Source organism: Myotis yumanensis, unplaced genomic scaffold, assembly GCF_028538775.1.
Source record: "Myotis yumanensis isolate MYYU_CA2020_CCGP unplaced genomic scaffold, mMyoYum1.0.hap1 SCAF_3, whole genome shotgun sequence".
Taxonomy (NCBI): Eukaryota; Metazoa; Chordata; class Mammalia; order Chiroptera; family Vespertilionidae; genus Myotis; species Myotis yumanensis.
In genome coordinates this window covers 160,922,579-160,948,204 of record NW_027223754.1, presented here as the reverse complement: position 1 = coordinate 160,948,204, position 25,626 = coordinate 160,922,579, and the positions used below count along the sequence as shown (strand labels likewise).

At 51.9% G+C, this 25,626-nt stretch overlaps 1 protein-coding gene across 2 annotated transcripts; it reads right to left on the bottom strand.

The window, feature by feature from the left end:
* Positions 1 to 884: 884 nt before the first annotated feature.
* Positions 885 to 12,970, bottom strand: PPP1R1A (protein phosphatase 1 regulatory inhibitor subunit 1A). Of its 2 annotated transcripts, none has more exons than XM_070410069.1 (7): positions 12,699 to 12,970; positions 8,474 to 8,534; positions 7,496 to 7,533; positions 7,120 to 7,183; positions 2,721 to 2,876; positions 1,739 to 1,845; positions 885 to 1,019 (listed from the first exon to the last, which is right to left on the bottom strand). In XM_070410069.1, exons 1-7 carry the CDS (start codon positions 12,780 to 12,782, stop codon positions 1,014 to 1,016), a joined length of 516 nt encoding a protein of 171 aa, XP_070266170.1. In that variant the 5' UTR covers positions 12,783 to 12,970; the 3' UTR covers positions 885 to 1,013. The 2 variants fall into 2 exon arrangements, with proteins under 2 accessions (XP_070266170.1, XP_070266169.1); XM_070410068.1 differs by having other exon boundaries at positions 885 to 1,022; positions 12,699 to 12,967.
* Between the last annotated feature and the right edge of the window lie 12,656 nt (positions 12,971 to 25,626).

Here is a 25,626-nt window from a genome sequence, read left to right as displayed (position 1 = left end):
ATATAGTGGGCAAGCTGAGGCCCAGAAAGGTGAGATGTTGCCTGAGGGCACACAGTAGGGAGGGCAGAAGTGGGACCTTATACTTCTGAGGTTCTTTTTCTCTCCATTAAACTGCTCCTTAAGGAGGGACAAATCTTTCCTCCCTTCCTTCCTTCCTTCCTTCCTTCCTTCCTTCCTTCCTTCCTTCCTTCCTTCCTTCCTTCCTTCCTTCCTTCTCCCCTCCACTACCTGGAAAAATCAAAAGCAGTGGGCAGGAGAGGCCTGGCTTTGGGGTCTGAGGAAGTTTCCTCACCTATGCTCAGCTTTTGTCTTTTACCCTGGCCCCTTGGTGTCTAGGACAAGGGGCAGAGTGACCTTCCCAATTCCCAGCAAGGACCTCTTAGATAATAGCCACCGAATTCTCAATACACCTTTGCTAATAGGTTGGAATAGGGGTGGTGGTCTCCTCGCAGGTGGAAGTTTGGGAATCACCGAAGCTTGGAGGGCAGGCGAGGAGGCATCCACACAACACACCACCCACTCTTTCCCACGGGCCGCGCCAGGCTGCAGTTCCCCATTTTGTCCAGCAGATGATGCTCACACAAAGTCACAGTTAGGCTGGCCTTAGAGCTCCAAGGCTCGCAGCTGCAGGGAAGCCCGCCAGGTGGCGATATCCCTTCTTCAATAGGAAAAGAGAACCTGGGGTCATTCTTTCCTCTTGGTACCCTGGAATTTAGTCTTCCCGTCTATCTGACCCCCATTCCTCTTCCCGCAGCAAGTAAGGCAGGGATGGAGAACCCCCTTCTCAAGTGTCCTGCCCATTGGCAACTGGGCACAGGGTAGAGAGGGCAGGACAAGAGGGGAGAGGGAAAAGATTCTCCAAGTCGGGAAAGAAGGGAAATACCAAGGATCTAACACCAAATTTATCACTTTTTAAAAAGAAGAGATTTTCCCCAAAGTGAAGAAATAAGAAACAAATCCAGTGTCCACGCACTCCCAGCTGCAGGCTTGTACCCAGGATCTCTCCTTCACTCTCAGACCTGCTGTGGGGAAAGGGGGCAGAAAGAAAGGGTGAGTGAGAGGCCCCCTCCTGAGCTGGTCTGCCCAACCATCCTGTTAGTCAAGTATCTAATTTCTGATGTCTGACACCAGTTCCTGCCCCTTGTCCAGGCTACGCAGGGGAGGGAGGACTGTAACATCGCAGCTCAGGGGGTTATTCCATCAATGCCTCCACTCCAGGCAGGTCCACTGCTCATCAGCCTGGACAGCTGAGGGTTCCAAATGCCCTTTATCAGAAAATCCATGGTCTATTTCCATCACCTATTCCAGGAGCTGGAAGTCCTAACTCAGAGTCTAACCCAGCCGCGGGCAAACTACGGCCCGCGGGCCGGATCCAGCCCGTTTGAAATGAATAAAACTAAAAAAAAAAAAAAAAAAAGACCATACCCTTTTATGTAATGATGTTTACTTTGAATTTATATTAGTTCACACAAACACTCCATCCATGCTTTTGTTCTGGCCCTCCGGTCCAGTTTAAGAACCCATTGTGGCCCTCGAGTCAAAAAGTTTGCCCACCCCTGGTAACCTCAGTCCCTTCTGCTGCAGCTTCTCATTTGTCCATTCTCTTGCCATAGAGACTAGCTCTTCAGGGACTAAAGCTGGTGCTCTGTTCCCCCTTCCCTGAGTCCAGATCTTAGCCCTCGCCTTTCTCCACACAGTTGCTCTCCTATAGACCCACAGCCCAGCCTTGGCAGCTTACCGAGTTGGCTCCCTGGGAACCCAGTGGTGGTATATGGGTTGAGAGTTCTTCTGTGCTGGGTTTCTCACTGCCCCTCTCCTGAGTTTTTGGGGTGGATTCTGCAAGCTCTAAGGAGGGAAAATGAGGGTGGGAGGAGAGGTGGTATTCATGAGGGCTGGTAGAGAGGGCAGTGCTCAACCCACCCCATACTCCAATGACCCGAGAGGAGCCAAGACCAAGCTGGGGCAATCGGCCAAGACCAACAGGGTTTTCTCTGATTACAATTTCTACTATAGAATCACTATGTTTAAATTTTTTTTCCCAAAAATAAAAAAAAGAAAAGAAAAACCTCCAAAAAAGTTTTTAAATTTGGGTACAATCTCAATGTGTGGCTAAATCTGACCTAAACTGATGAAGCTATTTATAGTCTAGTTATCCCACTTAGTGGGACAGTTCATTTCACTGTAGAAATATTAATGTGTTTGATTATAGGGTGCGCTCCTGGGGATACTATATAATATACAATATACATACTGTATCACCTTCATAAAATTGGAAAAATTCTGACTTCTGGAATAATTGGGATAAGGGACTATGGACATGTATTAACAGTACCCCCAGCAGTTTCCACTCATTGCATGCTTTGTATGTGCCAGTTACTGGGCAGGTTCATTTAATTTTCACAAACTACCAGTGAATCAGGCACCATCATTATCATTTTATAGACTGAGGTTAAGTTGCTCAAGGCCTCTGGGCTGGGAAAGGGGCAGAGCTGGGACTCTAGCCTATGAATGCTGTGCCCATTATGATGGGCTCCCCACATTCAGCCACAACAGGGAGCTCTGATGGCCAGTTGGGAAGGGTTGGGGTCATTTGGTAAGGAAAGGTGAAGAGATGCAAATACATGCAATACGTGCAGATATTTCCATATTCTGAAGATAGTTTCTGGCTATTACTAGACTCCTCCCCACAATAGGCTGCCTCCTCCTGGGCTGGAACGTACTTTGTGCTTTCCCTGAGGCGCCCAGTCTTGACTCCGCTTCTGTGTCTGTGGTCTCAGGTGGGCAGGTCTCCTGGGTCTCTTTGCTCTCAGCGGCTCCCTCAGGCTCCTCTCCCTGCTGCTGTTGCCCCAGGTGATGTTCAACCATCATCTGAAGCTCTGGGGATGCAGAGAAAGGGAGGGAACATTGGACATGACTGCCCAGAGCCTCCTCTGTGAACACTCAACTTCAACATCCACGCTAAATGGCCATCACACACTGCCATGCCCTGAGATCTGAACAAGGAGGGACATTCGCTAGGCAATTAGGAGGGACTAAAGCTAGACAATAAGACATATTTCCTTCAAAGGTAGGAAAGGTGCCCTGGCCAGCGTGGCTCAGCTGGTTGAGTATTGTTCCAAAAGGCTGCTAGTTCAATTCCAGGTCAGTCAGTGCACATACCCTGGTTGCAAGTTTGACCTCCCGTCGGGGTGCGTATCGGAGACAACCGATCAATGTTTCTTTCTTACATAGATGTTTCTCTCTCTCTTTCTCCCTATCCCTTCCTCTCTCTCTCAAATCAATAAAAACATTTATTTTTTAAACAATAAGAAAGGTGTAGGGAAGAGCCTTTAAGAACAAAAGGCTCTAACTTGTTGGGATACTTGGTCTCCTTTGGGGGCAGGAGAAAAGACCAAGTTAGAGTAAAAAATATTTGAAATCAAAACAACATGGTGCTGGCATAAAAAGAGACACACAGACCAATGGAAAAGAATAGAGAGGCCAGAAATAAACTCACACCTATATGGTCAATAAATATATGACAAAGGGGGCAAGAACACACAGTGGGGTAAAACTAGCCTATTCAATAAATGATGCTGGGAAAACTGGACAACTGGACAGATACATGCACCCCCCCCCAAAAAAATACACCCCCCCCCACAAAACTAGATCACCTTCTTACACCATATAAAATAATAAACTCAAAATAGATCAAAGACTTAAATGTAAGACCCAAAACCACAAAACTAGAAGAAAACATAGGCATAAACTCTCTAACATATATATATACACACACACACACACACACATATATATATATATGTATATATATATATATATATATACATATTTCTGATATATCTACTTAGGCAAGAGAAACAAAAGAAAAAACAAACAAATGGGACTACAAACTAAAAAGTTTCGGCACAGCAAAGGAAACTATCAACAAAATGAAAAGACAACTTGCTGAATGTGAGAAGTTATTTACCGATGATACATCGGATAAGGGGTTACTATCCAAAATTTACAAAGAACTCATACAACTCAACACCAAAAACAACCCCCAAACAACCCAATTAAAAAATGGGCAGAGAATGTGATAGACATTTCTTCAAAGAGGACATACAGATGACAAATAGATACATGAGAAGATGCTCAATGTCACTAATAATCAGAAAAATGCAAATTAAAACCACAATGAGCCCTAGCCGGTTTGGCTCAGCGGATAGAGCGTCGGCCTGTGGACTGAAGGGTCCCGGGTTCGATTCCAGTCAGGGGCATGTACCTGGGTTGTGGGCACATCCCCAGGAAGGGGCGTGCAGGAGACAGCTGAATCGATGTTTCTCTCTCATCAATGTTTCTAACTTTCTATCCCTCTCCCTTCCTCTCTGTAAAAAATCAATAAAATATATTAAAAAAAAAAACCACAATGAAATATCACCTCACACCTGTCAGAATAGCTATCATCAATAAATCAACCAACAATGAGTGTTGGTGAGGATGTGGAGAAAAGAGAACCCTCTTGCACTGTTGGTGGGAATGTAGATTAGTGCAGCCACCGTGGAAAACAGTATGAAGGGTCCTCAAAAAATTAAACGTGAAACTGTCTTACAACCCAGAGATTTTATTTTTGGGTACCTATCTGAAGAAATATAAAACACTAATTTGAAAGATATAGGCACCCCTTTGTTCATTGCACCATTATTTACAACTAGAGGCTCGGTGCATGAAAATTTGTGCACTTGCTGGGTGGGGCGGGGGGGGGGAGGTTCCTCAGCTCGGCCTGTGCCCTCTTGCAGACTGGGGCCCCCTGGGGATGTCCACCTACCAGCTTAGGTCTGCTCCCCAGGAGATGGATCTAAGCTGGCAGTCAGACATCCCTCTGGCAGCCTGGGACTCCTCGGGGGATGTCCACCTGCTGGCTTAGGCCCGCTCCCCTGGGGATAGGACCTAAGCTGGCAGTCAGACATCCCTCTGGCAGCCCGGGAGCCCTTAGGGGATGTCTGACGGATGGCTTAGGCCTGCTCCCTCACTGAGCGGGCCTAAGCCATCAGTCGGACATCCTTAGTGCTGCTGCGGAGGTGGGAGAAGCTCCCGTGAGCCAGTTTCTGGCTGAGCGGTGCTCCCCCTGTGGAAATGCACTGACCACCAGGGAGCAGCTCCTGCATTGAGCATCTGCCCCCTGGTGGTCAGTGCACATCATAGCGACTGATTGTTCCCGGTTGTTCCACCATTAGGGTTAATTTGCATATTACCCTTTTATTATATAGGATAGCCAAGATATAGAAGCAATTTAAGTGCCCAGCAATAGATGATTAGATAAAGATGTGGTACAAATACACAATGGAACATTACTTGGCCATAAAAAAGAATGACATTTTACCATTTGTGACAACATGGGTGGACCTAAAGAATATTATACTAAATGAAATAAGTCACATAAAGACAAATATCACATGATTTCACTTACATATGGAATTGAAAGAAATAAATGAACAAACAAAACAGAAACAGACTCATGGATACAGAGAATAAAGTGATGGTTGCCAAATGGGAGGGGATTTGGGGGGAGGGCAGGTGAAAAAGGTGAAGTGATAAAGAAGTACAAATTGATAGTTACAAAATAGTCACGGAGATGTAAAATACAGCATAGGAAATAGTCAATAATATTGTAATAACTATGCATGGTGCCAGGTGGGTACTGAAATTATCGGGGGGATAACTTCATAAATTATATAAATGTTTAACCGCTATGCTGTATACCTGAAACCAATCTACACTAATAAAAGACAAAGATGCTAACTGACCGTACCTTTGCTATGCCCAAGCCACGCCCACCAGCCAATCAGGGCGACTATATGCAAATTAACCCAACCAAGATGGCGGCTGGCAGCCACGGAGCTGGAGCAAGCAGGAGGCTTGGTTGCCCCGGTGATGGAGGAAGCCAAGCTTCCTGCCTGCTCTAGCCGGCTGTGGCCTCCACAAAAGGCAACAAAGTTTCCATTATAGAAGCTAAATAATTCCTAGATACCTGCTTCCAGCCAGCCTCCACTGGGAGCTTGGGTGGCTGGGGGCTGTGGCCAGCCTGCAAATAGCCATCAGCCCCTCACCCAGGCTGGCCAGGCACCCCAGCAGGGACCCCCACCCTGAAGGGGGTGTGGCCACTCTGAAAATGGCCCTCAGCCCCTCACCCACGCTGGCTAAGCACCCCAGCGGGACCCCCACCCTGATCCGGGACACCCTTCAGGACAAACCAGCTGGCCCCCTCCCATGCACCAGGCCTCTATCCTATATAATAAAAGGGTAATATGCAAATGGACCCTATCAGCAGAGCGACTGGGAATGACTGGTCACTATGACACACACTGACTACCAGGGGGCAGATGCTCAATGCAGGAGCTGCTCCTTGGTGGTCAGTGTGCTCCCACAGGGGGTGCTCTGCTCAGCCACAAGCCAGGCTGACGGCTGCCAGTACAGTGGTGGTGGTGGGAGCCTCTCCAGCCTCCTCAGCAGTGCTAATGATGTCCGACTTCAACTAGGCCTGGTCCCCACTGGCAAGTGGACATCCCCCAAGGGCTCCTGGGCTGCCAGAGGGATGTCTGACTGCCAGCTTAGGCCCAATCCCCCGGGGAGCGGGCCTAAGCCAGCAGGTGGTCATCCCCTGAGGGGTCCCAGACTGCGAGAGGGCACAGGCCGGGCTGAGGGACCCTCCCGAGTGCACAAATTTTTGTGCACCGGGCCTCTAGTATAAAATAATAAGGAATGTCAACTATAATTGAAAAAAATTTGAGTAACTTCTATGTGTTACACCCTATACAGGGTGAGTTCACATATTTTCTTTAGCTTAACTGCTGTAGTGAGGTTGTATCTGGGGCTCAGTAGGTTAAGAAGGCCACTCAGCTAGTTGGGAAACAGAGCTGGAAGCCAACTCCAGTTTGTCTAACAACAACCCCACTATAATACAGGCTTAATGACTTCTCAAGAATTCTTTCCAAAGGGGCATTAGGTCAACTGCACAATCTCAGGCACAGAGGGGAAGAAAGAGATGGGAGGAATTGGGGGTGGGCAGAGGTGAAAGAGGATATATGTGGGATAAATGGTGATGGGGAAAAAAAAAGAGATGGGAAGGATCTTCCAAACCTTTCATTGTAGGTGTGGTCCTCGTCACCTTCTTCCGTTGCCGTGGAGACATGGCCAAAGTGGACTGTGAAGGACAGAACACAGTGGGTGCTGGCTCTCTCACCTGCCTCCTCTGCCTTGTCATGCTTTTGGATTGCAATTGGGGGTAGGTGTGGACTTCAGAAAGTGGAGAAAGAAAATTCCTGCTTCTCCAGCTCCCACAATGGTGAGCAAGGAGACCGTGTGGGGGGCATGTTGGGATGTGTGTGTACATGCACATTTGGTGGGTACAGGGACGAGGAACTCAACATTTCTGCAGATGGAGTGTTCTGAGGAATAATCCCTTATTGAGTCTGTGGGTTCCCTGGGCTGGGCTGAGTGGGAGGGGCCAGCTCACCTTGAGAAGGGGGTTGGGGATCCGGTCTTCATCTATCTCTGAGGGGAACAGGGAAAGGAGAAAGTGATGAGAATGGGAGATCAGAGGGTCCCCATGGAGCTGACTTCCAAGGGTAAGAGCCTCTGCAGTCACCTCCTTCCTGATGTGTCCCTCACATCTGCCCCTAGGCAGTTAGCCCTGGAGGTTGCCCCTGGCCTTCTCCTTCCAGCTTCCTCCTGCTCTGCTGGCTGGCTTTACCCCTGCATCTAATCCTGTCCTTGACCCTATGGGTTTATCTGTGTCTACATCCTTGCATCAGACCTGGAGGTTCCAGGATTTGTGTCCCTTTGCTGCATACGAGGGAACATTGGAAAAAGAATAGCAAATTGATCCCGTGCAGGGGCCAGGAAGGTGCAATCATTCTCACTAGTTGGAGGCAAGGGGAGACTCAGGCATCCTGAATTCCTGGCTAGCTTATAAGCATGACCACCTCTCTTCCACTCTCGTGTCAAGCTCCCCATGACATTCCCTGAGACCTTGCTCTCTCCCCAGACCTTGATGGGGACACTGGTGACCAGAATGCCAGCTGCTCCTTGAGCTTTTTCTAACTTTCCCTTTCCCCTCTGGGGGCTGTGAAGATAGCTGATGGAGGCGGTCCCTCCCCCGCACAGCTGTCATAGCCTCTGGGGGTGGGGGCAGCAGCATCTCAGTTGCTGGAGAAACCTGGAAGGCTGTTGCGAAGCAACCAGCACTCAGTTGACCACCCAATTCCCGAGGGCTTAGGAACCAGGTGGTCTCTCTCCCCTTCCTAGCATTGCTCCATCTTCCCAGAGCAAAGGAAATCCTCCTGCTAATCCAGCCATCACTTTTCTGCCTCCAGAATTGAGGAGATCTCTAACTTCTCAGACCTGCCCTTCTATCTAGCACTCACCTTCCCTCACCGGACCCAGCTGTCTTCAGCAGCCCCCACTCCCTTCAGCGACCCATTCCTGGGGTTACCTGGGGATGACTGGTCACTGGTCAGCACGAGCGTAGCAGGGGTGGGCCGACGCCTCCGAATCTGAAGGAAGAGGTCAAGTACATGTGGAGGCATCAAAGCCCCACCCAATACCACTCTCTCAGCAATGTAATCCAGGTCAGCCAGTTAGCACACCTCAAAAAATATTGTTACACAGAACCCGTTGTCTCAGGGTGGACTTTCCTGTGCTCATCCCTCTCTGTTGGGGACCCAAAAGACCACCCCTTTCTGCATCCCCTACCCCTTTTCTGTATCTGAGTCCCCCCTCCCCCAGTCCTGGCCCTAGCTATCCATCTCAGCAGTTATATCTGCTCGAGTACATCGATCTCTGGCCCACTGTCTTTCCGTCCATCCTGGATCAATGGTCAGAAATAACCCAGGAGGTGCAAGGCTTTTCCCTCAGTCTCCCAGCCCACCCCCCAAGCAGACATTAACCCTTTGTGGGTCAGCACCTGTAGAGAACACCCCTCAATCCCCACCCTGCCTGGGGGGACAGCACAGAACAGGCAGGTCTGAATGTGCATTTCCCTGGCCTGTGCTCCTCACTTCCTAATGTTTTCCCTATCCTTGGACACATTGCCTTTCTGGTTTGTCAGGAAATATGTCTGTGAAAATCCTTGTCATGGTAAATATAAATGAGCAGTCCTAGGCAGGACCCTGGTCAGCTGAAAAGTCTTATCCTGAGCTTCAGGTCCCATTCTAAGAAATCTACACTAATAAAAGGGTAATATGCTAATTAGACCGGAAGACCTTCTGGGAGACCTTCTGGATGTCCTTCCAGACAAAGCCATGGTGGCGGGCCGAGGCAGAGGCCAGGAGGGGAGGGGGTGATCAGGCTGGAGGTGGGAGGGCAGTTAGGGGGGACCAGGCCGGCAGGGGAGGGCAGTTGGGAGCAACCAGGCCTTCAGGGGAGGGCAGTTAGGGGCGACCGGGCTGGCAGAGGAGGGCAGTTGGGGGCGACCGGGCCGGCAAGGGAGGGCAGTTGGGGGCAATTGGGCTGGCAGGGGAGCAGTTAGGGGGTGATCATGCTGGCAGGCAGAAACGGTTAGGGGCAATCAGGCAGGCAGGCAGGTGAGTGGTTGGGAGCCAGAAGTCCTGGATTGTGAGAGGGGTGTGGGATTGGGCCTAAACCGGCAGTCAGACATCCCGCGAGGGGTCCCATATTGGAGAGGGTGCAGGCTGGGCTGAGGGACCCCCACCCCCAGTGCACGAATTTCATGCACCAGGCCTCTAGTTAACATATAAGAGCTGACTGCTGGGCTTCTGAGCCCCTTTTCCCGTTGCTGCTCTTTTGTCATGCTGCCAATAAAGTTGATTCTTGTTGAAGTTGGTTCAAGGACTCTTGGGACATGTAGTTTATTTCCATTTCTTTGGAGGGTTTAGGGGCTTGGAAGTGAGGATAAAGGTGGGGTTGGAGTCCCTATAGTTCCCTCCAGGACAGCAGAAGGGAGGGAAGGCTAATGGGACTGGGAGAGGGGCTAAAATTATTCAGAGCTAAGAAGAGTAGGGTGAGGACACTGAATGATCAAATCCCCATCTTTGTGTGTCCATTTAGTATGATTCCCATCTGGGGTGAAGGTGGTAAGATGCCTGCCCATCTCTATGCCCCCAAAATGGGTATCAGCCACAGCAAGAGGGGCAGTGTCGGTCTGAGAGGCAGACTCTCCCCAAAGAAGAAATAGGATGCACAGAATGGGGGTGTGTTGAGGTAGGGCAGTGTTTCTCAGGATAATCCAGTGGCCTCTGTTCTGGTGACATTTCAAGGTTCCTGGCACTACCAGTCCCATGTGTGTGCACGCCGCATATATGCGTGCACCGCACAAACATTAGCTGAGTCCATCTCTAGCTATTCCTGGTGCAAATGTGCAGGGTGCCAGCAGGCAGGCATGTGTGCTTCCTGTATGTGGGTGGGGCCATCCTCCTAGGAGGGGACTCCTCTCCAGTTCTCTCTTGCTCTGCGGGAGGGGGCTGGCTGTGAAAGAGACAGGGAGAGGGAGGGTGCGGATTAGTGGGAGGTGGGAACCTGAGAGGGAGACTTTGAAAGGGCAGCAGGTTCTGTGATCCCTTCCTTAGACAATTTCCTTGCCTTGGACAAGATTTCTAAGCACTCAGTGTCCTTGAGAGTGGTGAGGGAACAAAGTCAGACTTCCCGAAGCACCTCCCAGACACCTGAACTATGCTCTTTTCTTTCTTTCACGCATCCCAAATCTCAGATCTCCAGGACACTTGGTGCCTTTGCGTCTGATTTATCTTCAAACCTGTCACGCCAACGACCTGGTAGCTGTGGGCACCCCATACCCCCTGCCACCCTGTGCTCCCTAATGCAGACCTTCGGAGCGTTTTTTGCCTTCCCTTGTCAGTCTGGGATAGGAGCTCCTGCCAAACCTGCAGCTTTTTGCCTGCACACGTGGCTAACACAGCAGGAGGGGTTGGGGTTAGACTGCAGGTAAAATTTCAGGCTTGGCAGACAGATTTCTGAAGATTAGAGAAAAGCAGGCTCAAGGCCCAGCTCTCGTTTTCCCTCTGGCTCCTTAGCATGGCCTTACCCTTCTCCTCTGCCCCTACACCCCGGAACCAGCTGGCCTCCCCCTCAACTCCCAACACACACTGCACCTGCCTCCTCTGACACCACACTGAGGCAGGTGTCACGTAGTGATACCTGTTTGTGCCAATGGAAGGCATATCTGCTGGAAACCACTCCTAACCCCCACGTTCCACACTCGTGGGCCCTTTCTTCCTGGCTCTGAGGTTATCTGTGCTAGTCCCCTGCCTGCAGGCACCATAGCCTTTCTCCTGACCCCAGCGAACACTCCCCATGCTCCTGGCTCTCCACCCTCCTCATCCTCAGGAGCTTGAAGGTCTCCCCACAGTCCCTCCCTCTACTGTCCCACCTCAGAGATCTGGAGATGCGGCTCCCCCAGGCCAGAGAGAGGATGGGGACCCAGGGACCTAACCCCTACCCACACTTGGGAAGCTGAAGTTATAGGGAGAGAGTGAGTACCTTCCCTTCCCCTTCCCATCCAGACCTAGTTCTACCAACCAGCTGGATCAACAGAAGGAACACTCTGTCAGCCCCTCCTGAGAGGCCAGTGTTTTTTCAGGTGGGGAGGTCAGCAGGGCCCTGGCAGCCAGTTGGGGGAAGTAGGGAACTGACCTTGTGGGAATGGATATTCTTTAGGAAGAGCGATGCCCAGGCAAATGGACAGAGGACACAAAGGAGATGGAGAAATGAACAATTATCTGGCAAACAGGCTGTAGTAGTGACCCCGGGTGGTCACCCTCTCCACTCATGCTCACTGTCCCTGAGACACACACTTGCTCACACACTCTCACAGGCTGCTGCTGCCTCTGCCAGGCTGCTCAGAGCTAAAAATAGGCCAGGCCAGGAGGCTGGGCCGGGCTCTGGACTCCCACCCCTCGAGCAAAGGCCAGCACAGTGCTTCTCCCCTGCCTGTCGCTCAACTTGAACCCCAGTCCCTCGAAAGCCCCTGCCTGTGGCTTCCCAGTGCCGTTCTCTCCACGCCACCCCCGCCCCCGCCCCCGCTCCAAAGGGCAGTAGTTGGGAAAAAAGGATTCACGTGTCCAGACTTGCAGCCAGGGGAGCCTCAGCCTGCAGACGGGACCACCCCTCTCCCCAAAGCCCCAGCCCTCTCAGTGCTCCCCAGCCCTTCGAGTTCTCACTCTCTGGGATCCCGTAGGCTCGCTCCTAGTTAGGAGAGCGCTGGGCGGGCTATTGCTCTTCTTTCCACTCCTACACCTACAGTACCCGGCTCCCTCCATTACCCCCCGCCTCCCCCTCCGGACCCTCCCCAGCGGTGGCGGGGACCCTTCGGCGCGGCGACCCCGCAGAGCTCAGAAACCCTCGGGATTGGCTGGGTGGTGGACCCCAGACTGGCGAAGGCCGAAGGCCAGAGGGGTGGTGTCCTCAGGCAGCCCCCTCCCCGGGGGCTGGGGAGGCAGAGAGCGACTCCGGTGGGGATGAGCTTCTAGGGGAGGCGCTCGTCCTTCTGTCCGGCTCCAAGAAGCAAGGATAGGGACGTGTGGCTCCCACGGTGGGGGAGGGGGTGGAAGACCCCCAAACTGAGCGCATCCGCCCTTAGAGGCGCACTGCTCGGGGAGGATCAGGCAGGGATCTCGGATCACACAGTCCTGGGGTCCCTCGTCCTTGGCTGGGCGAGTCCCCTGCCGCCCCGCCCTGCTCCGCACCTGCTCCGCCGCCTCGGGGTCAAGGTGCGGCTCCAGCAGCGGGACCGTGAACTGGATCTTCCGAGGGCTGTTGTCCGGTTCCATGGTTGGGCGGTGGCCGCTGGCCCAGGCTGTGGAGGGGAAGGCGGCGGGACTCGGGGCTGGGGCGGGCGCGCTCCCTCTCCGCTCCGCTCAGCTCCGGCCCGGCCCCAGCCCGGCGCGCTCAGCTCCCGGCTCCTGGCTCCGCGCTCCCAGCTCGCGGCCTCGGGGACTCTGCAGCCGCCTATTGGCTCCGCACCGCCCCTCACAGCCCCCACCCTCCCCGCGGCCCCTAGCCTTAACCCCGTCGTGGCTGCGCCGCTGGCGGCGGGGGTCCCCACCCCGAGGGCGGGCGAGCGGGGTGTGGCCGGCGCCAGTCCTGGTGCACAGCCCAGGCGCGTGTGCAGGTGTCCCCGGAGTTCTGGGCAGGGAGGGGTGTGGCGAGCAGCTACCAAGAACTTCTCCAAGCCGGGCAGGGTTTAGGGCTGGGAAGGTGGAGGGGCCCTGCTCAAGAGAGGAGGCAGCAAACGCGAAAGATTTCATTTCCTTTCATGAAAAAGGGGGTTGTCTCCTAAAGAAAAGCAGGAAAGGGGATTTGGGCATGCAGCAGGAAGGATTAAGGCCAGACGTGGAGAGGGACTTTCCCCTGAGAGAAGACATTAGGGCGGAGGTGGAAACTTGGAGCCCAGGTGTGGGTGTGGGCACAGGTCCTGTGCTCCCTGGGTGGCAGGGAAGGGGACTGAACACCTTAGAGGGACTCCAGAGACCAGGGCCTCTTCTCCAAGTGCTGTTGGCAGTGGGTGCAGGGCCCAGGGAGAGAGGACCATCTGGGACTCAGCAGAAGGAGTAACGGGGGTGGTGAGCCAAGAGTGCTTGTGAAACAGATTTCTGGTTCTGCTTGCTAAATTATGGGGATGGAAAAGCAGGTGAAAGGCCTGCAAGAAGAGGATGCTGGGGAATGGAGAGGGAAACTCCTTGGTGGGGTGGCTTGCTTACAGATGGCGTGGGTTTCCACTTTCACTATTGGCAGAATATGAAATAATCTGCTGTAACTGAAGGGATGGGGGTTAGACTATGTGAAGAACTTACTAGTTTGATGTAGGACCAGGATGTCAATCAATACTAGAGAGTAAAGGAGACAGAATATTCATAGGAGCTGTGGGCGCTATGCCAGGTCTGGAGGCCACTGGATAGATAGAGGAGAGGTGCCAGGGCACTGGGGAGGGGAGGGCTGGACATTCTGGGGGGTGGGGAGGGGAGGGGGGAGGAGAAGAACTGGGGTGGGGAGGAGAAGGGACAGGGAATTCTGAGGGAAGGTCCCAGCAGGGACCAGGGCTAGAGATCTGTTCCTTTTGCTTTAATCTGAGCAACTGGAAAGTCCCATGCAATCCATGCCTGCTTCTCTGGGGACCCCATGGTCAGCCTCTCCTGTAAAGGGTCAGCCGTAACACTCAGTTGCCTCTTCTCCCAGGCAGCCCTACTTTGGCCTGGATTTCACATGGTCCCTTCCCATGTTACCTCCCAAAATAACCTCCTCTCTACGCCCCCCCCCCCCCCCCCCAACCGGCCATATCACTTCACACATGCCAGGCCCAGCTCGGTTTTCTCAGGGCAGTGCTGGGGTTATAGGGGCCCAGTGGGCCAGCCAGACCTCCATTTGCCGTAACTAGCTCTGTTTTGCAGTCATTTGGACTCCAGGACCCTCTACACCCAGCCTGCATTTGCAGGGTTCCTTTGCTCTCTCTTTGATGTAGCAGGACTGGCCTGGGAAACTGCTGATTGGAGTCTTTAGCCCCTCTTCTGGTCAATTGCTACCCACTCCCTAGAAGTGACAGCAGAGGGAGGGGGTGTGAGGCAAGAAGCCAAGAGAAAGATGGAATGGGAGATACAGGTGCTCGCTCTGACTTCCTTTGCACTCACGCACCTCCTAAGCACACATGCACAGAGCAGGGTCCAAAGTATCCTATATAATAAAAGTGTAATATGCAAACCAACCAAACGGTGGAACGTCCTGTCTGTGGGGGGGGGGGGGGGGGCAGGGCAGGCGGTGCCAGCGGGCAGAGGGAGGGGATGGCGGGGGGTGGTGGTGGTGGTGGTGGTGGTGGTGACCAGCGGTGGCGGAGGGGCGATGGGGGGCTGGGGGCTGGGGCCGGCCAGTGCTGTCCCCAGATCACCCACTGGTAGCCTCCCACAGAGGGAGGCCAGACTGCAGCTTAGGCCAGTTCCCCACAGGGAGGGGGCCTAAGCCATCAGTCAGACATCCCCTGAGTACTCCTGGACTGCAAGAGCGCACAGGCCAGGCTGAGGGTCCTCCCCAGCCCCCCACTGCTGAGTGCACGAATTTTCATGCACCAGGCCTCTAGTCCTTTAATAAATAACTTGTCTATTCCCTACCCCTTCCATCAGGACTCTGGAACTTGAATTCCCACACGCTTATCTCTGGGGCCTCGATTTCCTCATTTGTGTAATGGGCAGAAAAGTCCCTACCTGTTAGGGTTGAGTATCCTATGAGGTAAGGTATCTGGCACATGGAGCCCTCAATAAATTAATAGCTGCTGTTTTTCTTGTCTCGTTATCTCCTAGAAGGGCAGGGCAGTTAGGAGAGAGATCTTGCCAGGCTCTCATAAGACCTTCCACTCCCGCCTCAGTCATCCAGTTTGCCTAGGCCTTTTTCAGAGTCCCTTCTTCCTCTCACATTCAGCCTGGCCATGGAAATTCCTCCCAAAGTCTCATAACATTCTTCATGTTGCTTTCTCAAGCTCCAGAGTCTCAAGCTCTCTTCTCCAAAAGCTGTAGGTCAGGAGAGGGGCCCAGAGAGCTCAGGCTTTGGAGAGATGGCTGATGGAGGACTGCGTGGAAAGAGGGGTCCCCAGAGCAGCTGGTGCTGGGGTGGAAGCAGAGGAGGAGAGAGCAGGGAGAGGGAGGAGAGACAGCTCTTGGTACTGGCTTCTAGAGGAGGCTGGGGGTGGGTGGCGAAGTGTTTATGGGTAGCGGGGAGATGGCATGTGACTGGCTTGCAACCTTTGGTGCTGGGGTCTCCACGTGAGCTGCCATGGGTCTGTCTGTGAAGGTGTGAATATGTCGTTTTGACTTTTTTATGCTAAGAGCTGAGTGAGTGTCTGTTGGGCTTGTGGGTGGAAAAGGTGTGGGTTGCTCACCCACAGGGCCGGGGAGTTGCAGAGCACACCATGCCTGCTCCTGGAGCCCTTCCTGGAATGAGTAAGAGTTGGAGCCCACCTTTCCCAGCCCCTTCCCCCAGCTTGCACGGGCCTGTGCAAGGTGTGCTTGCGTGTGCAAGTGTTAACGTCCCTGCTGCAGCCACAGCCCCTGCTGGGGGAGCAGTAGCTGTTCTGTATGGTACACTCTGGATCCATGAAATATTCAAGGTTACAGGGATGTGACTCAGCGATGCAGTCACGTAACAGCTCCCACCTGCCCCGACCCTCGGAGCTGGACCCTGGGTTCATAGGCTGCTCTTGTTGCTCTCAGCACTTTCTGCTTTTTATTTATCTATCCTCCCCACCCCGCAGCCTTCTCATGCATTATCACTAATCCTCACAACCCACCAGGAAGGAGGGCAGGTAGTATGATCTTTATTTTGCTTTTCAAGTGCAGAGTCCTGGAGAAAGGTCATACTGGGTGGGCCGCCTGGATTGGGATTTGGGAGGTCAGAGTTCAATTTCTCTAACTGTCCGGGCCACTCTGGGGTGGTCACTCCCTCCCATCCCCAACACACACACACACTGGTCTCAGTTTCCTCTCTTGTAAAAAGTGGGAGCCAGAGGACTGCACGGGTTTCTTCCTGTTCTAATAATTTGCATTCTGAGTGGGGAGCTCCAGTCTCATAGGTAGGAAGTCTCAGAACCAGGATGAGACCCCAGGAGTCTGGGCCCTCACCTCCACCTTTGCATTTCTGCCTGCCTGGCTCAGGGGCAGGGGTGCACTCCTGCGTGTTGAATACAAGATGCACACACTTTCCACCTGCACAGCTCCGAGGAGGGGAGGCTACCGACGGGTTTCATCCACCCACAGGAGCAGTAGCCCGTCCAAGCAGTCCCCCTGGGGACCATATGCTCATGCCAATTTGCTGCTGTTTCTCCAGCATTTCTGGAAACTCTTGGAATCATCTCAGAGCCAGTGGCATATGCTGTGAGTCCTCATGGGGAGCACATGCCTGTCCTTTTGGGTGGCTTGGCTCTTCTGGAAACGAGTGAGAGTCTTTCGGGGCCATGTCGTGAAGGCAGGAGGTCAGGTGGGAGCGGAACCTGATCTGAAGCAGGGGTGTGGGCACCCTGCAGGGACCCCAAGGCCCACCCAGAAGGCCTCTGTGCCAAAGTGTCCAGAGCTTCTTGTGGGCCCCAGCAGCACCATTAGCCTAGATGTGTGGCCTCTCAGCGGCTGGCTTGGAAGGCCCAGCCTCCTCTGACTGTCCTCGTAAGTCCTGGTTTGCCTGATAAGAAGCCCATCGTGGAATCCTGCCAGGCCTGGGTGTGCACCCCCCTGCAGCTGGCACTCTCGGGAATGGGTCCAGCGCTGGTGATTCAAACAGAGGAGATGCTCATTTCCAAAGTGCTTTGCCTCTTTTTTGAACCATAAGAAAGAGACTTAAAAATCAGCCAATCCAACCAGCTTGAGAGGGGAAACTGAGGCCAAGAGGGAGAAAGCAGCTCTCCCAAGGACTAGAACCCATGTTAACACTTTCCCACCAGATTTGGCCAGGCAGTGGCTGAACTGAAGCAGGGGCATGGACCAGGGGACCTCTTGAGATGCATTTTTAACCCTATGACCATCACCAGTCTAGCAGACCACTCCCCAGCTGGCCTCTAGCTAGTCCCTTCCACCCCGAGCTTCCTAAGAGGTTGAATTTATTCTTCCAACCAGTCCAGTGCTTATTGGGTAGTCACATGCGCCAGCCGTTATGTTAAGCACCGGGGATCAGTGGAGCACAAAACAGGTACAGTCTCTGTCCACTAGCATCTGACAGACTAGTAGGGGTCAGTGTGGAACAGGATGACTAAGTAATTATAATTGATGACTAAGCCATTATAAATTATTTAAAAAGTGGAAGTATACGAATGAAGCACATGGAGGAAGGGGGAAGGTCAGCATGACCTCTGACTGCTCGGATGCATACTCCTCGCCCGCCAGCTCCTTCCAGCACGGTGCCCTAGGCTCTGGAACACTCTGCTTGGGTTCAAATCCCAGCTCTGCCACTTAGGAGCTCTGTGATCTTGGGCAAGTCACTTAACCCCTCTGAGCCGCAGTTTCCTCACTTGTAAATAACAGGCCTGTCTGTTACTGTAGTGAGGGGCGGAAGGAGGGAATGTCCATAAAGAACCTAGCTCAGTGCTGGCACCCATTAAACACTTGAGAAATAGACACGAATAGGGAGGAATTCATCTCAGCAAATGTTTCTTTTGACTCTGGAACAATCAGGGATGAAGAAATGGGGATTTCAAAGCTTCCAGAGTTGGGGGCAGACACTCCTGCCTCTTTCCAGCCAGATTCAGCTCCTCCCACCCTTGTTTGAGCAGCTGTTCTTGATGTCCAGCTGTGTCCTCAGCAGCATGGATGATCACCCTGCCCTGCTAATTAACACCCGCCCTGTTAATGATTAAATCTAATGACTTTGACTTGGGGGTGGGATGGAAAATTCCCCAGCCACAGGACAGGACGAGGGTAGGCCATGGGGAGTTGGAGGGCAGGGCCCCCTGGGCGCAGGACGTGCTATTGATGGTAGGAAGCTGGGGGAGCTGATGCCAGGTTTTCTCCCCAGGCTGCTCAGCAGGGGAGTGTGGGTGGAGAGGGGTCATTTGAAAGTTACAGCCCATCTCCTCCCCCACTCCTCCTAGGCTTGGCAGAGGCCACTGGGCCCCAGCCCAAGCCGTGGCATTCCTCCTGCCAGGGATCCGCCATTGATTGCTGCTGGGGCTGGAAGGACCGGGGTGAGATGCTGTATTAGTTTCCTGGGGCTGCTATAACAAAGTATCACGAACTGGGTGGCTTAAAACAACAGGATTTATTCTCTCGCAGTTCTGGAGGCTAGGAGCCTGCAATTAAGGCGTCAGCAGGGCCGTGCTCCCTCTGAAGGCTCCAGGGAAGAAATCTTCCTTGCCTCTCTCAGCCCCTGGGGGCCCCAGGTGTTCTTTGGTGTGTGGCAGCAAAACTCCAATCTCTGCCTCTGTCTCCACGTGGCCTTCTTCCCTCTGTGTGTCCTCTCCTCTTCTTGTGAAGACATCAGTCATGGGATTTAGGGCCCACCCTAAGTCCAGGATAATTTCAGCTCAAGATCCTTAATTAATTACATTGTCAAAGACCCTCTTTCCAAATAAGGCCTTGTTTTGAGGTCCTGGGTGGATATGAATTTCTTGGAGAGACTACTGAACCCACCACAGGTGGTGAGAGTGCCCGAGGGGCCGTGAGGACTGTTGGAAGCTGGGGCTAGCACTGGAGGCCAGAGGTCTGTGTCTCCCCCTCCCCAAAAAGTGGAGGAAGTGCTCAGGACCCCTGGGAGGGGTTGGAGCGGGTCTCAAGAGGCCTATAAAACAGCGGTTCTCAACCTGTGGGTCGAGACCCCTTCACAGGGGTCACTTAAGACCATCGGAAAACACATATATAATTACATATTGTTTTTGTGATTAATCACTATGGTTTAATTATGTTCAATTTGTAACAATGAAAGTACATCCTGCATATCAGATATTTACATTATGATTCATAACAGTAGCAAAATTACTGTTATGAAGTAGCAACGAAAATAATTTTATGGTTGAGGGTCACCACAACATGAGGAACTGTATTAAAGGGTCGCGGCATTAGGAAGGTTGAGAACCACTGCTATAAAAAGAGGCTACTGATGATAAAGAGATGAAGTAACAGGAGTTTGGTGTTCTTGATTGGGGAAAAGAAGGCTGAGGGAACTTGGAAGGGAAAATCCAGGTCCCTGTAATTTAGACTGGTTGGAGTGGAAAATATAACCTGCATTATATTACATACTAGTGGCCTGGTGCATGAAATTCATGCACTGGGGGGGGGGGGTGTCCCCCAGCCTGGCCTGTGCCCTGTCACAGTGCGGGAGCCCTGAAATTGATCACCCCAAAGAGGTAGGCCCCGCCCACCCATCTGTGGCTCCTTGATGGATTGTCCCAAAGAGGTAGGTCAGAGCTGTGGACCCCCAGGCCTCCGTGCCACACGGGGACCTGCCAGACCTGCCTCCTCTGCACTGAATGGAGCCTCGGGACCCCCAGGCCTGCCTATGTGTGGAATTGGGAGGAGGCGGGACTCCCAGGCAGGCTCCGTGCCACGCACACAGTGTCAAGCCCCACCCCACCCACCTGTGCGCACCTGTTGTGCGCGCAGCCATCTTGTGATGGCGTGAGGGCATCACACGTGAGGGAGTGATGACTACTTAGCCTTTTATTAGTAAGGATCATACATATCTATCCTAATAATAGCCTAGGTCGTCATCATGCCCTCATGCCGTGATGCCCTCATGCGGTCACAATCACACAATCCATCACCAGGAGGCTGTGTGTGCAGTGGGCAGCACAGGTGGGCAGGGACTTGATGCTGCATGTGTGGCTTGGAGGTGGGGCCTCGTGGCTTGCCATGCAGTGAGGCCTGGGGGGTCCTGTGGCCCCACGCGGCGTGGAGGCGGGACCCCGGGCTCCGGCCTACCTCTTTGGGTCAATCCATCGAGGAGCCCTGGATGGGTGGGCAGGGCCTACCCCTTTGGGGCGACTGATTGCGGGGCTCCCGCACTGTGAGAGGAGACAGGCCAGGCTGGGGGACCCACCCCAAGTACACGAATTTTGTGCACCGGGCCTCTAGTTATTGTATATGTTATATACAGTGGGTCCTTGACTTACGAGTTTAATTCATTCTGTGACGGAGCTCATAACTCAAATTACTTGTATGTCAAATCACTGTGACATTCGCTGTGCCAACTAGCGGTGAGGTATCTGAAGCTGGCTCGTAACCCGAATTTTAGCTCGCAACTCAAAGCAAAAAATCGGCCGAGAGACGGCTCGTATCTCGAAAAACTCGTTAGTTGGGACACTCGTAAGTCAAGGCCCCACTGTATTGTATAATATATATTACATGCTATGTGACAACCATGACTTGCCATATAATGAAAAAAATAAAGTTGCATTTGGATTACACGATGAGTATGGTGTCATGAGATGGTCCTTTATCCTTTATGGGGTCAGTGGGCAGAAGTAATTATTTCCCTTGCTTCTGGGTGGAAACTCAGGAAAACCTTTAGCTATTCTGCTCACTCTCAGGTGAGACCAGCTCAATTCAGAAATTAGAATGACCAGGCCAATATATGAATCAAAACCTTAACTATTTAATGTCACTCTTTGCAGCTTATGGGCTCCTGTTGCAGCAGGAGCTGTGGAAAGGGGTGAGTGGCTGGCTTCTGTTCTATCTGTCACGATCTCCTTCCTCCCTCCCCCTAGCCCTGCCCTTCAACCCCTCTCACTCTCTTTAGATGCTGTTTCTGAGTGAGGTGTGTTGGTGAGGAGGTTGGGTGGTGCAGAGCAGATAGGAAGGGGTAGGCGAGTTTTTACATCAGCTGTGACTCAGCCTCCTCCTCCATCAGCTGGTAGTGTCTTCATCCCTTCCTCTCTGATGTCCTCTGGTGACTATTCTCAAGGGCACTTTCCTGGCCCCTCAGAGTACCATTCACCTGCATTTATTTTATCCCAGAAACTTGAGCCTCCTCCCTCAGCTGCTGGGATCCCTTAGTCCCTTGAGGTAGCCCTATTGGACAGCACCCAAGATAGATGCATGGGCATACACCTGCTTCTCTCCCCAAAACAGCCAGTTCTTCAGTTGCCAGGCAAGCTTTGGCAGGCCAGGGCATTCCAGACCACGGGCTCTGCCGACCTGCCCACAGAGCCCTTCTTTGGTCCTTCTCTCTCTGTCTAAATATATGGGTGGCATCCAGGCTCCACTAGCTCTGCCAGGCTCCAGGACACTCTGCCACTAGCTCTAAGGATTACATATTCAGCTCTCGGGGCCAAGCATCCAGAAGGTTTGCTATAAGGGGGTAGTCCCCTCTCCCATCCTTGGGAGAGAGGGGATGGGGCTCACTACACAGCTTTGTCCATACATTTCCTCCTCACAAAATCTTCCCTTCTCTCCACACTATGATGTCATTTTATATCTTCAACCAGGCTGAGGGGGTCAGGAACTAATTCTTTTTTTTTTTTTTTAAATATATTTTATTGATTCTTTACAGAGAGGAAGGGAGAGAGATAGAGAGTTAGAAACATCGATGAGAGAGAAACATCGATCAACTGCCTCCTGCACACCCCCCACTGGGGATGTGCCCGCAACCCAGGTACATGCCCCTAACCGGAATCGAACCTGGGACCCTTCAGTCCGCAGGCCGACGCTCTATCCACTGAGCCAAACCGGTTTCGGCATGGAACTAATTCTTAATATTTTCTTTGAAATTCTTCAGAGGACGATTTGGCACCTTACTTTGAAATTTCATCGATTTTGCCTTGGTGCTTAGTTTAAATCTAATTTTAGGATTCTGCTATATAAGAATCTAGGACAGTTAATGTGCCAGGAGAGGGGCATCTAAATCCATATGGTCGACTTCTCTAATGGCCACCAGAGGGCAGCAGATCCTGCTTCAAACTCTTTCCTTCCTTGAACTCATTGGAACTAGATTATTTTATTCAACTCCCAGACACCAGGTGTTGTCCAGGTGCTGGGCCATGAGGAGGGCCTTAGCTCTCCCGATATAGCTCCTGGCTCCCTAATGTTGGCCGTGCTTTCTGACTTTCTGCAGTCAAGGCCACTGTTCTTCCAGACGCATTATCAAAAAAGCCAGTCTTCATCGACAGCAACAGCCATTTACTAAACACCTACATTGTAATGGGCCTGGAAATGAAAGCTACACTTTTTGCCCTGGACAAGCCCAGCCAGGGAGGGAGGCCTGTGAACAGACACAATGAATGCAAAATAGCAACAGCTGTTGTAGAGGCAGAACTAAGTAAGGGCTTTGTACTGAACCCTTTGTACTAGAAACAGAGAGGAGGCGGGTGGTTGCCAGGGACGGAGGGTGACGGTGGGGGAATGGGTGACGGTGTTCAAAAGGTGCAGACTTGCAGTTATAATAACGTGCAGCGTGGTGACTATAGTCAACAATATCATTTGTGCATTTGAAAGTTTCTAAGAGAGTTGATCTTAAATTTTCTCATCACACACATTTGTAACTGTGTGAGGTGATGCATGTGCTAGCTAAACTAATTGTGGTAATTATTTCACAATATATACATATATCCAATCATTATGTCGCACACCTTAAACATATATAATGTTATATGACAATTATATCTTAAGAAAGCTGAAGAAAAAGGAAATAAGGGCCTTGGGAGCACTGAGGAAGGAGCAGGAGCTGGAGAAGGCTTCATGGAGGATGGAGAATTGGAATTAGTTTCCTTAAGGATGAGTAGGATTTTGGGGGAGAAGAGGCATGAGACTAAGGGAGGGCAGACTGACAAATCCTGGGGGGTAAGAGGGTTGCCAGATGACAAGGAAGGTGGAAGGTAGCGGAAAGTGGTGGGTTGTTAGGGGAGATTGGGGGCCTAGTAGGGGAACGTTGGGAGGACTATTTTCTGCTATTAGCAGAAGCAAAGCTTCCTTTTCAATTTCCCAGTTTCCAGCAAGAGGGTCTCAAGCTAGATGACTGCAAGGATTTTACTGAATTTAGAGGTTCTCTGAGAAAGTGAGGCGATGGGAGCCTTGTGCTTCTCAGGGAAGAAATGCTTGAAGGCTTTGATGTTGTTTAGCCAGGATTAAACAAGACTCAGTCAGGGGTGGGGAGATCTTGGCATAACAGGGGAGGTGAGGGCCTGGAGTCAGACTGGCCTTGGAATGAATCCTGATTCTTCCGATACCCGAGTGAGCCTGGGCTGATTGCTTAACTTCTCCTGCTTATTTCCTAATCTACATAATGGGAATAATAATGCCGACATGCTAGGGATGTTCCGTCCCTAAACGCTTAGCGCAGTGCCTGGTAAGCATTCGTGAGATGGTACCATTTATTATTAGAATGATAATTGCCTTCAGATGTTTCCAAGGTTGTCACATGGAAACCACCAACTTATCTGTTCTGCTCCATCGGCTGAATGAGTGACGCAAGTGCAAGGGGGACAGAGACAGGCTGCTGGGCGGAAGAATGCTCTTCCAATGAGAGCCACCCAAGCCTGGAAGAGGCGGCACGGTGTGTGAGGAGATCCTGTCACTGGAGGTACTCAAGAAGCTGTCTGGGGGATCCTTACATTGGACCCAAAGCTGGACCTTCGAGGGTCCTTTCTAACTCAGTTCACTGGGATCCTTTGCAGGGCTCTGAAACTGTGCAGTAGAGTCTATGAATGGACGATTTTGCGATTCCCTTGGAGAAGAAGGACCCCTGGGACAGGGAAGATGGAACTGGCAGTGGAAAGAATCAGTGTCTCTTCTGGTCTAGGGCTAATCACCCGAGGCTTAAGCTATCTGGTCTCCTCGGGTGAGAAAAGGCCTTGCAGGAGGCACTGTGGGGCTTGTCCTGTCCCTCCTCCTGCCTCCACGTGATATAACTACATATTCTGGGTAGGAATTTTGGGATTGGTGAGGGATATTCTTCTTTAAGACCCTCCCCTCACGCCCGATAAAACAAAGTCCCCATTCCAGGGTCCTCCTATCCATCCATGGGTAGAGAAGCCCTTCCTGAGACATCACCTCAGGCTTCCTCACTGCAGGGTCTGGGCCCCTGATCCTGCACCTTGTTCTCGGGGAATGTGGTCTTCTCCTCACCTCGGCACTAAATCTGTAGAGGCCGGGGACAGGAGCACTGGGACTGGGAGCAAAGACTTTCCAGAATCTTTTCTTCCCAACCACTTTGAGAGAGGGAGACCCTCATCTGCCACCCCTTCCCTGTGCCCCTTTCCATTAGAGGAGAGGACTCTGCTCCTTCACCAGAGTGTCAGTGTGAAACCCTCTGGTTTCTCTCTGTCCCTTACCTGCTCCTTCCTGGGAAAGGCGTAGCTAATTTCACCAACTCTTCATTCATTCATTCATTCATTCATTCAATTTACTCATGAATTCAGATTTATGCACTGACCTCCAACTGTTTGCGTAATAATTACTGTTCAAGGTATTAGAGAGAAATGGTGAATAATAATGACCAACAAGTCCCCAGGTTTCATGGAGCTTGCATTTGTGAGTCAGAAAGTATATACACCACTAAACAAGTGTGTAAACAAGATATTTCAAAGCATGGTGAGTGCAACGAGGGAATAAACGGGTGAGGTGACAGAAGTAACTGGTGGAAGGGCAGGTGGGGTGGCCAGGAAGGTCTCTCTGGGAAGAGACCTTTGAGCTGAGACCTGAAGGAGGAGAGGGAGTCAGCTATGCAAAGAAAGCAGCTTCCATTTGAGAGCCTCATAGAGGTTGTGGAGTTCTTAGGATATTTTAAAATGTCTTTTAGGACTAGGCAATAGAGAGAACATTCAAAACAAGACACAGACCGGGAATTCTCGAGGGCACAAGAAAAGGGCTTGGGAGCATGAGGCTGGGCAGACGACTGGGTTGGGGGGAGGGGTGGACAGAGCTGCATCAAGATGGGAGTTTGGTTAACAGAGTCCTGGAGGCTTTGGCTTGGTCCTGGTGATGATGAGGGTGGTGGTGGTGGTGGTGGTGGACAGAGCAGGAGTGACAAGAGGGATTTGGTTGCCCACCTTCCTCTAAGAGCAATCGAGACAGCGTATAGACCTCAGTACCTAGTTTGGGGCCTTTGGCAACTGATTCCTGTGGTACCAAGGACTGAGGCGGGGGGGGTGGGTCGTGGCTGATTCCATGGGAGCAGGAGGTGTGTGGTAACAGAATGATGGGCCTTAAAGATGTCCAT